Source organism: Crinia signifera, chromosome 2, assembly GCF_055691185.1.
Source record: "Crinia signifera chromosome 2, ASM5569118v1, whole genome shotgun sequence".
Lineage (NCBI taxonomy): Eukaryota > Metazoa > Chordata > Amphibia > Anura > Myobatrachidae > Crinia > Crinia signifera.
Window position 1 is genome coordinate 116,114,855 of NC_139218.1, and position 12,839 is coordinate 116,127,693.

At 43.0% G+C, this 12,839-nt stretch overlaps 1 protein-coding gene across 8 annotated transcripts in view; it reads right to left on the reverse strand.

Moving 5' to 3' along the window:
• Window positions 1-12,839, reverse strand: part of SYCP1 (synaptonemal complex protein 1) — a 276,938-nt gene that overhangs the window by 70,918 nt on the left and 193,181 nt on the right. For all 8 annotated transcript variants that reach the window (XM_083172734.1, XM_083172733.1, XM_083172735.1 and 5 more), the window contains one exon: window positions 6,676-6,738. In XM_083172734.1, coding sequence (XP_083028860.1) covers window positions 6,676-6,738 — 63 coding nt within the window. The remainder of the gene's footprint in view (window positions 1-6,675; window positions 6,739-12,839) is intronic.

Sequence of the window (12,839 nt, forward strand, 5' to 3'; positions counted from 1 at the left end):
GTCTGCCCTCAAAACGGTCCTGCAGGGGCCCACCCGCTCTGGACTGAGCCCTGAGAGACCCCCTGCACCTACCCAACCCTCCGGTGCCCGACCGCGGGTGACAGCAGAGCCGGGAGGCCTGTCTGCAGGCTCTCGCGGGTCGCGGCCTACTCGAGACTCCGGAGCCGGGGCCTAAATTTTGGGAGTCACCCGGAAATCGGGCTCCGCGGCGGGACGGCGCCGCCGGAGCCTCTATAAACACACCAGCAGGCACCTGGACATCCCCAGACATCCCCTAGACGAACCCCTGAGCCGGGGGAGCTGTGGTAAGTCCTGCCTACCTGCTCTGATCCCCTTTCTGAGCCCAGCTCCCCACTCAGGTGCAGCGGCGGCCATCTTGGTAGTGGCAGTGGGAAACAGATCTATGCATGCTGCTGGGATCTGGCTGCAGACTATTAGAAAAGTGGTGCAACCTGTCCCAGTGCCTCTCCTGACTGGAGCTGTGGAGCGCTGGTCCCCCAGCTGAGAGCAGTGCTCCCCACTCACACCTGCTACCCAGCTCACAGCACCAACATGCCAGCAGCTGCAGTAACAATGTGAATAGCCCTGGCTGATATCTCCTCTATGGGTCCCTCGCATCACCAGCACAAACTACACAAGAAATAAAGGATATGTGATTATACACCTGTATCTTCCCTTTCATGCAGCCCATATAGCATTCTACACAGAGCTATCTCCCAGCATCCACTGCTTAAAGCTCTCGCTGCTACAGACGCCACTGCCCTCCTGCCATGCCGTCAAAAAAAGGAGCGAAAACCCCCAAAAGGCCCGCACCTGTACGCTTCATAGAGTCCGAAGCTCAGGCCCAGAAATCCACACTCACACCTCCGAGATCTTCTATTACTCCGTCCAAATCCTCCAAAGCCACATCTCCTAATTCCCTTGCGGATATGGAAATGGATCTTGACCCGCAGGCCCCGCTTACAACCCACTCTATGCTTAAAATGTTATCGGTGTTCCGCACAGACATCCTCACTGGCCTAGACACCTCAATCCAAACGCTCAGAGAGGACATAGTGGGAATAGCGGGCCGCACCGACCACTTAGAAAACAAGATGCAGGAATTAGTGACGTCTCATAACGACTTGCTTACCTCACATTCTGAGCTACAAGAAGAGGTCGCCTCAATGCGGGATAAAATGGCGGACCTGGAGGACAGGTCTAGAAGGAACAACCTGAAGATTCGAGGTGTGCCTGACTCTGTGGCCCCCGCGGAACTAAAGGAATACGCCACTAAACTGTTTCAAAAACTGCTCCCGACAGCTACGCTTCAAGACCTGGTCATTGACCGCATCCACCGGCTGCCCAAACCCAGGGGGAACTTCACATCCACTTACCCCAGAGACGTTCTCCTTAGAATTCACTTCTACCACATTAAGGAAGAAATCCTCAAAGCAGCCAGACTGGCAGATGGGTCTGACATTCTAGGTGGCCTCCAGATATACCCCGATCTCTCGCAATTTACTTTAGCAAAGAGACGCGCCTTTCACCCCATAACGTCAGCCTTAAGAGACAATGACATACAATACAGATGGGGATTCCCTGTAAAACTCATCATAAGATATGATTCATCCTCATTCGTGATCTCCTCCTTCGAAGCTGGAGTTAAGCTGCTGGAGGACTGGGATATCACGATCCCTGTTCCAAAACCTGCTGCATCTGCCCAAGTGCCTGTGGACTGAAAGGAAATAGACGCCCATGATATCCTCTATAACTAACTGGGCCGTACCGGCCGATACCCTTGAGATAGAGATGTGAGTCCTCACAGCTCAACTCTTCCACTTCTCCGTCTTGGGCTTCATCCCCCAGAATCACTTGGACTGCCAATGTATTCCCAGGTGTGTGTGAGTCACTATGTCACCGATATAAATTTATGCTAGATTACTTGTTTACGATATGTTACGGGAATACACCCCTTTCACTGTACACCAGTGATTCTCCCATCTCTGAAGTTATATACTTAATAGTTTGCATTATCTTCTGTCGTTGATATAGAATGCTATATATGTTTACATCAGTTACTCGTTATCTATTGTTTAGAATGCATGAGAGGGACCCAAGTAAGGTCACTCCCCTAATGTTTTTTGCTTTGTTGCCAATTTTTTTTTTAGGCAGCAAACACTCTGACCCTTGTTCTAGGGTCATTTCAGTTCTCTACTACCCCATCCCTTTCCCCTTTCCAAATGGTGTTTATCTCCTTTTATGCTTCCCCACTGTTATTCCCCTCCCTTCCTCTAAGTCCGCCGGTACATATACCACCTCACTAAATATATCTCCTCCCTTTAATTTCCCAAATGGTTAAATTTTTTTCATTGAATGTACATGGTCTGAACTCCCCAAATAAGAGGCGTCAAGCTCTAGAAACCTTCCATAAGGAAAACGCCACAGTCGTAGGCCTACAGGAGACACACTTTACTGCACTGGCCCCACCTTCCTTTCATAACTCCCGCTACCCAGTAGGCTACTTTGCCAATGGCCCCTTCAAGAAGCAAGGTGTAGCTATTCTTTTCCATAATTCAGTACAGTTTGACCTGATTTCGCAAATATCTGATAAAGATGGACGCTACTTAATTTTGGTGGGGAAACTAGAAGATAAGGTAATAACCATAGTATCACTATATGCCCCAAATACCAATCAGATTACCTTCCTACGTAAACTATTTGCCACTATCCAAAAGGTACAGAAAGGCCATGTGATACTTATGGGAGACTTCAATATAGTCCCAGATGAGAAACTAGACAAAGCTCCACAACCCTCATTCACTTCCAGAACGCCTCGCACACTAAGCCCATTAAGCCGCTTGTTGATAGAATACGACTTATACGATGTCTGGCGGACAAAATCCCCAACAGGCAGAGACTATAGCTTTTTCTCCCACGTACACAATTCTTACTCCCGCATAGACTTAATCCTATTGGATAAGTGGTTACTCCAACATACCACCAAATCGTCCATAGTCCCCGTGGTCTGGTCGGATCACGCGGCTGTGACTTGGTCTTGGAACATCCACAACTCCAAATTACCACCTCGCCCCTGGAGACTCCCGGAGTACTTACTACGATCCCCGGAGGCATGCTCTGCAGTCTCAGAGGCTTTACATTCATACCTAGCCACAAACTCCCCACTCCACACTTCCGTACCCACCCATTGGTGTGCACTAAAAGCTGTACTACGAGGCACATTTATACAAATTGGAGCAGGCCTCAAAAAACGTGCTTTACAAAAGCAGGAAGATTTGGAAAAACAATTGCTACAAGTAGAATCTCTAAATAGATCCCGACCATCCCGTCTCTTGAGAAAGGAATTAGTCTCAATCCGCAATCAGCTCCAAACTTTATTTCTCGACCGCATGAAATACGCCTATACTAGACTCCAGCAGAAATACTACACGTTAGGTAATAGATCTAATGCCTTCTTGGCTCACAAATTGAGAGCGCGTCGAGTTAGAAATAGAATCAAACTCATCCAAACCCCAGATGGGAGGAAACTCCTTAACCCATCTGATATTGCAGAGGCATTTGCCGACTACTACAAAAAACTATACAACCTACATGCGGACTCCGATACGATCCAACCCACTCCCACGTTGATCTCTTCTTTTTTAGAGGACCTCCATTTCCAGTCTCTGTCCCCTGCCAATTTAGATTCCCTGAATTTACATTGGACAGAAGAGGAAGTTAAGACGGTTATTAATTCTCTGCCCCAAGGGAAGGCACCTGGCCCTGACGGTTACACTAATTCCTTCTATAAACAATTTGCCCCAGACCTCACCCCACTCCTCACTCCATTATATCAACATGCCACAGACCACGGGTCATTGCCTGAAGAAATGCAACAAGCTCAAATCATCACTATTCACAAACAAGGTAAGGACCCCTCCCTCTGCTCCAATTATAGACCGATAGCCTTACTCAACACAGATTTAAAAATTTTCTCTAAATTGATAGCGAACAGACTTGCCCCCTTTATCCCCCAGATTGTTCACCCCGACCAGGTCGGTTTTGTTAGGGGCAGACAATCAACTGATAACACTAGACGAGTCTTCAACTTAGCCGAATATCTTACAACTAGCAAAGAAGAGGCCCTTTTTCTTTCACTTGATGCTGAGAAGGCATTCGATAGGCTGCATTGGGGCTTTCTCCAGGAAATTTTAGCGAGAAATGGCTTGAGAGGCGAGATATTGTCTTCCATACTTGCCCTCTATAGCTCCCCAACGGCATTAGTTTATACGAATGGCTTCTCCTCATCTCCTTTTAAAATCTCTAATGGTACGAGACAAGGATGTCCCCTTTCTCCCCTTATGTATGTTTTAGCAATAGAACCTTTAGCGATAGCCATTCGCCAATCTCAGTCCTTCCCTGGTATACAGGTAGGGACGTCTCAACATAAGCTCAGCTTATTTGCGGACGACGTCCTCTTATTTGTATCAAAACCAACAATCTCTCTCCCCATTGTCCATGAATTTATTTCACACTACACGGCGGCTTCACTTTACAAACTAAATACGTCTAAAACTGAGGCTTTACCTTTTAATATAAAGCCACACACACTATCTCGACTCAAACAGACCTACAAATACAACTGGAAATCAGACTCTATCCTCTATCTCGGTATTCAAATATCCAACTCCCTATCCAAGACTACAGAGTTTAACTTCTCACCACTTATGGCCCAAATAGAGTCGCTAACAAAGAGATGGGTAGATTTGGAAATATCATGGCTAGGGAGAATAGCAGCCTTTAAAATGTCAATCCTCCCAAAACTAATGTACTTGTTTCGCTCAATACCATATTTGATCCCCCAGAAAGTTATTGGCCAGATACACTCCATAATATTAAAATATATCTGGAAAAAGAAGCCCCCAAGAATAGCCTATACACGGATTGCTAGACTGCGGAAGTTTGGTGGCCTGGGTGTTCCAGACTTGAAAAAATACCAACTTGCTTGCCTAGCTGCACAAATCGGTGATTGGTCCCTGCCTCAGGGTACAAAACAATGGGTGGACTTAGAGAGACTACTATACCCCTATGTCCCCTTAACGGACCTACTGTGGATCCCAACTCAACAGAGACCCCTCTCAGGCAATACCCCGCGAGCCATCTCTGATTCACTGAAAGCATGGGATGAGCTTGTACTTCCATCTAAGTCACTCACTCTGCCTACCCGTAAACTCTCTCTACGGGCGCTCTCCCGTATAATCCCAGATCTGAACTTGGCCTCCTGGCAATCCCTAGGCATTGACTCAATCACTGAAATAGTAGATGGCACATCGATCACCCCTTTTACTTCACTACAATCTCAATTTAAACTTCACCCTTCGGAACTTTTTTCATACACTCGTGTAGTACATTGGATAAATAGCTCCATACGGTCCTCAGGGCCGATACTTCTCCCCCCACCTAATATTCTGGCCAAGATATCCTCTGGGAACTGCAAAGGCTCTATTAAATTCTGGTACACTATAGCCCAAGAAGATTCAATGAATAGTAAATCATCTCTACAACTGAAATGGGAATCTGATTTGAAATGCTCATTCACCCAGAAACAATGGGAATCAATCTTCACCTCATCACATACCATGTCCAAATGTACTAATCACACAGAAATGCATTTCAAATTGTTACACGGTCTTTATTTCACACCGGTTAAATTGCACAAGATTTGGCCTACAATATCCAATCAATGTTGGAGGAACTGTGGCCAGACGGGAGATATTTTTCATGTGTTTTGGTCCTGCCCTAAGATCCTCCAGCTCTGGAAAAATGTCTTCGCCTTAGCGGCGAAAGTATTACATCACTCAATCCCAATATCCCCCGAGCTAGCACTGCTCCATATATACCCAAATACGTTACCCAACACTTGCCACTATGTATTAGGCCATATTCTAATAGCCACCAGAGCTGCAATAGCACAAAATTGGAAAACTCCATCCCCCCCATCTCTCATTAAAATCATTAGGAAGATCCAGCATGCTTTCCAGATGGAAACCATAGGACTCCCATACTCTCTTAAGGCCAACTCTCCCCTAATCAAATGGTCTAGCTGGTATGACTACTCCACCTCAGGTGAGGGAGCTAACCTTCTACTGGAGATTGATTGATACTGTACGTGAACTATTGCTCTTAATTTCTTTTCTTGTTATTTAAGAATGTTATCTTGATGTATAATTACCACTATGACCCCTTGTACCTGGACTTTCCCCTCCCCTTGTTCCCTCACCCCTCCCCATTTATTTCTGTTTTCTGTACCCCATCCCCTTCCGTGGTTAACGGAACAAAATTCTCAATAAAAAACTATTGAAAGGAAAATAGATCTGCCTTTGAGCTACAGTATGAGTTATGCAGAATCCTTCACAAATCACACTGATATACAGTATGCAAGCTTCTGCATAGTGTATAGCTCAGTGTATTCCTGTAATGAAAGGATTAGAAATTAGAACCAACCATACCCTAGGCCTGGGCTCATAGCTATCCCCTTTACTCCTGATGATTAAACTTAAAATTAATAATGCCCATTACAGAGGTACTACAGGTTCCAGCAAGTATTATCTGGTACAACTGTATATAATAAATACTAGATCTATAACTAAAAACTGAAGTACACATATGTAAATTCCCATGGTGAAGAATGCATACTTCCTGTTGTAGAACTTCAATTGTCTTGGTCTTATTTTCAGCCTGTTTCTTCAGTGCTTCCAACTAAAACATGTAAATAAAGAGGTACAGTCATAAATATCATTTACAAAAGCAATACCAGTAATTCAGTGCATTCATTAACCATGTACAGACTTTACAATATTTTACTGCCTCTATTCAGAAACATTCTATATTAAATATACCATTGCAAAAGATGATGGTAGGAAGATCTTGAGACAACGAAACAAAAACCAATGGTTATGTCAGTGATTCCTTAGCAACTGATGAGGCACATGATCATACTTTATTTCTTTAGTCAAAAGATTGAGAAGTTTATTAAGGAAACATTTTGGGAGAGATGCAACAAACAAAAAATGCCGTAAAAAAAACAAAACAGTTTTCCGTTGTTTTTTTTACGAGTGACAATTGACCTCCTACCATGAACCTTGTACAGTGTGTTTACTCAAAGTGTCATGTGTTTATGGGGTGGTTTAGAAGTCACATTAATACTGTATCACTCCTGCCATCAGCAAGAGACAGATTTGTGTGTGCCAATACATTTGTTGTAGAATTACACATCCCTTTATCTCCTGTAGGGAAATATCACTCCACCAGTGGATGGGGTGGCTTTCCCCTATGCTAATGAAACTTTTGATTGTATGTTGACAACCTGAAGGAAAATCACATCATAGCGGATTTAAATACAAATGCCCACAAAGGTGACGTTTTATGATTAACTATTTGCAGACATTGGTGGCAGATGCATACATTTTCAGAATGAGCAGATCTGATCGGGTTTTAGCCCAACTGTCTGGCCTTGGTGATGCATACACACTAAGGGGCATTTTTATCACGATCTGTATTGTTAATGTACAGTAGATGTGAAAAAAAATGTTTGCATAAATTTGAAAAGAGAAAAATAGGATTTCATATACCTACCGGTAAAGTCTTTTTTTCAGAGTCCATAAGGGATACTGGGGATTTACCTAGTACTATGGGGTATAAATGGAGTCCAAAGGAGCCTGGGCACATAAACTTTAAAAAGGGTGTGCTGGCTCCTCCCCTCTATGCCCGCTCCCACAGCTCAGTCTAGGTAACTCTGTGCCCGAAGGAGGAGGAAATACTTGAGAGAAGGAAACTTAAGGTACAAGTGGTGAGACAAACAAACCAACACACCATTCATAATGGAAAGCAACAAATACAGACCATCACCGGAGCATAGGAAACATGACTTCTACAGCTTGTTTATGACAACGATCTATAGGTTAGAGCAGCGGTCCTCAAACTGTGGGTCATGACCCCAGAGTGGGTCCCGACCTTCTCAGCATGGGGTCACAACTCCATGTTGCTGACCATCAGGCTAATGACTTTCTAATCTCAATCAGTGATTCACAGAGTCCAAAAAATCATTTGAATTGTTTGTTATTTTAGACTCCGGTACTTGTGGAGTATCACGGCTCCCACGATGGCCATCGTATGCAAAAAAATCGCATCGCATGCGATCGCATACGATTTTGCACTGAAAAGCTTTCAAATGCATTGGAATTAGTATTAAACATGTTCAATGGCCCCCAACTGGCATTTTTGAGGATGTACCACCCCCACTATTAACGCGAACCCGAAGCGTGGCGAGCGCAGCGAGCCCCCGAGGGGCGGCGGTACGCGTCCTACGACCTTTTCATACCCCCACTATCCACGTTGGCATGGAGTTGAGAATAGAAAGTGTGGCGAGCGCAGCGAGCCACCGAGCCCGAAGCGTGGCGAGCGCAGCGGATACCTTCACAGGTATACGCGTCCCCTCACGGGCTTCACAGGTATCCGCGTCCCCTCGCCACGCTTCGGGCTCGGTGGCTCGCTGCGCTCGCCACACTTTCTGTTCTCAACTCCACGCCGACGTGGATAGTGGGGGTATGAAAAGGTCGTAGGACGCGTACCGCCGCCCCTCGCGGGCTCGCTGCGCTCGCCACGCTTCGCGTTGATAGTGGGGGTGGTACAGCCTCAAAAATGCCAGTTGGGGGCCATTGAACATGTTTAATACTAATTCCAATACATTTGGATGCTTTTCTGTGCAAAATCGTATGCGATCAAATCGCATGCGATGCGATCGCATCCGATTGCATGCGATTTTGTAAAAAAAAAAAAAAACCGGCAAAAATCGCTTCGCATCGCATGCCATCATATATGGCATGCGATGGCATGCTATGGGAGCCGTGATACTCCACAAGTACCTAGACTCCTAACATCATTGTGTGCCTCCACAAGGCTGCCATGTATGTGCTGTTTGCTGACTACACATGTGATGACCTTCTGCAGTAACTTGCTGGGATCCTGTAATTATTTTTATTGTCTGATGGGGTCCCAGAGCAAAATAGTTTGAGGACCCCTGGGTTAGAGGATTCCTGCACCAAGATAATTGTTTTGAAATATAATCTGGAGGAAAATTATTGTTTTTTCTTAGACTTCTCAATTAATAAGATAAGCTGTAATTTGTATTGGTGCCGTCCAATGGTTTTAAAGATACAAGATCAAATCAAGAAGAAAAGAAAACCAATTGTTATAGACACACTCATCCCTCCACAGAAGAAATGTAGTTAAAATGTAAAGCTTTATTAACGTAATTTATTTAAAATATATCCTTGAGTTTCATTTCTCATATATTATTAATAAGTAGTGGGTGTTTTAACCCTATACTTGAATTTTATTATTCAGAAAGTGCCCTTATAGTAGGGCTAATAAAGTGAAATATAATATAAAAACAATTATAGAATAGCCAGATAAAAGAAATTAAGTATAGAAATATTAAAGATAAAACAATCCCTGTATGTGTGTTGTTGTTGATCGAGTGCTCCTAGTCAAGGGTTGTAACACTCGGGTGTTATATATTGTTGTTTAATCCAATACAGGTTGAGTATCCCTTATCCAAAATGCTCGGGACCAGGAGAATTTTGGATAACGGATTATTCCGTATTTCGGAATATTTTAATATTTCAATGATGTATTTTGAAGTATCTTGCATTTATGCTATATAAACACATAAAATACACACATATATATTTTATTACCACATAAAATACACACAAATATATTTTATTTGTTCAAAAAACAAGGTTTCAAGACATGAAACAAAATTTGTGTACTATCTCAGATACTGAATTTGAATGGAAAGCAATCATTTTCTTGTACATATATAGTGCCAGTTACATGTCATGTCCTCAGTAGTGCTGTTACATATGTCCCCAGTGAGTTTTTATCAAAAAAAAAAAAAAATTCTTCACTTTCTGGAATGTATGGTTTTCGGAATAATTCGGATAACGGATATTCGGATACGGGATACTCGACCTGTATTAATTAAATTACCGTATGCTGAATTAGATGGTATGGTCTGCCACCAATTGACAGAAAAAAGTTTTTCAATTTCTATACTCCCTAATAAATCCTAATTGCACACGTGTACTGCAAAGTTTATATTATATTATCGAACAGATATTTATTATATCACAATTATTCTTACATGGGTAAGTATGGTACTGATGTAACAGTTTATAACTCAAATATTTGGGTAAATCAATGTCACCAATGTGATACAATAGTCTATAGTCTCACAGTTTTATTCTGTGAAGAAATTTATTTTAATAACACTAATAGAATTTGATTAGTCAATAGAAGGGGATTTCTTACACTGTGTGTGTGTCATATTTCCATAGTTATAAACCATTAAATGAATAGGTGCTTATTGCTCTCACAGTTTGCCGTGTATCAATAGAAGGCTGTTATTGTTTTTAATGAGTCTTTAAATGAATGGTAAGTATTCCATAAAGTCTAAGACATGTTTTTATCAGTTAAGCTCTTCTCTATGGAGCCACTTCCAGTACTTCATAACGGCATTTTAATCATTATATGTACATGGGATGCGCAGCATTTAATCCCCTTTATTATTTAACTGGCTTAGTATAGACAAAAATCAATTAGTACTTCTACCCAAAAGAAACACAGAGGGCTGATTAAGCCTGAAGGGGCATAAACCACTGAGGGTTCTTCACAGGTTACACAGTGCTGTTGGTCACATGTATGTTAATGAGGATGGGCACAAGGCCTATCAGAGCAGGGGGAGGGTTCTAGACAGGGTAGGAAGGGATCACGAGTTATAGTGACAAACTCTCTGTCTGAAGAAGCTGGTAAAAGCTGTATCTTATACTGTCTCTCTATCATTGCTAAATCTTTCTAAAATCTTTCACCTTCTCTCTCCCTTTTCTGTCCCTCTCTTTCTATCTGTGTGCAAGCCAGTGGAACATAGAGACAGTTAGAGCCCAGTGTAACACACAGACAGTCAGAGCCCAGTGTAACACACAGCTACATAAGGCTAATTTACTGCATCATTAATTACTGAATCTATAGTTAAAAGTACAGCAAAGCCCAGCAAATACAAATCTAATAAAATAAAAGTATGCACTGCCTAGCCAAAGTCTATGGGCGGTATTCAATGAGGCTGATTCGCCATGTTTTTATGGCGATTTTGTGCTGTAAGGCGAATTTTTTACTAAAATGGTGAATCACCCTATTCAATGACCAGATGGCGAATACATTTCAAGGTTTTTTTCGCCATGATTCACTGAGTAGCAATCGCTATCTTTTTATGGTGAAGTGGAATGTGAACTTTTAAAATAAAGTGTTTTGTTTTTTACATTTGGTGTCAAAAAATCAGGAATTTTATTCTGAGGAGGGGCATGCTATTGTTATTCATGTGCTGTAAGCACATAAATATATTTAATTTTAAAAAATATATATATATTTTTTTACACAGACCAGCCAGCAGGGGGCCGGCAGCCGAGCCGCTCATTAGATATTCATATATTCACTGCACCCGATCATTACATATGCATGATCGGGTGTAGTGAATATACCCGGTCCCCTGCTGGCACCCCCGGGGAACAGCCTGTGCTGCCTGGCACCCGGGGAGCCCACCTCTCCCCCACAAACGTTCTGGGGCAGGCAGGGAGACTTCCATCTTAAAATAAAGTTAAAATTCACCAGTCAGGGGCAGTAAGCCCCTGACTCGTTGAATACTGGAGCCGGCGAGGCTCCGGAACGCAGGGAGCAGTGGCGAATGTGCAGCGAATCCTAAACAGGATTCGCTGCACGTCGTCAGTATTCTCATTGAATACTGCCCTATGTGTGGTGTGTCTGTGAGTGAGCATGCTGCTCACCTTTCTGTGATACTATCACTATACTATTAGTTCAGATGCCCAAACACTTACTGCTGCTGCTTCTGGTACTGAGTCCTGAGCATACTGCTGTGCTAAATCTTCTGCTGGGATCTGTGTAGGTGCTTCTGCAGAAGCCATGTTATTCAGCTCTCATTATGTAATAAACAGGAGGCAGTGCATGTTAGCTACCACAGGTGACAGTGCTGAGCTCAGACATGGTCTGGACTCTGCGGATCTACATTGTCCTGATGACTCATGAGTCATGCAAATAGTTCAGTAGTTCAATTAGTTTACTTCCTACAGATCCCTAAACTAATCTCTGACTCATACAGCCATAATGAGACTGTACATGGGCTGCCATGTGTGGCACTGCCGTGCTCAGGCACATGTATTGTGTGTATGGAGCAGAACTATAGTATGCACTGCCATGCTGCCTTCATATTAGGTCACGAGCTACACTCCCAATCATGTATGTTACTGTATATACTGTAGCTCTGTTTACTCCACAGGACAAAGAAGGATATGTATGAACCTTCATAATACATAAAGTGGAGCAGTTTCCCCTAGCAGCCGATCGGTTTAGGTCACATTTAGACTGTGGAAGATAAATGACAGAAACTGACTGGATATTTTGTAAACTCTACTTTATCTCTCTCTAAAGTCAGTTACATTGGGGAAAGGGACATGTTAAATACTGTATTTTAAAAGCAAAAAATAATGACAGTATATTACTCTGAATTTGGGTATTTTACTTGCATATTATGGAAGTTAAAATAATAACCAAAATAGGATAAATATTGCAGAGCTAAACAATGAATAGGTCCCTATAGTGCCGCTTTCGCACTGCCTAAACGTTTTTACAAAGCTGTATTTTAAGGCAGTATTCAAGATGGGTCTGAGCCTTGACATTGCAGTAGATTGCCGCTTTGAATGCCATTTGAATACCATTCACATCAATCA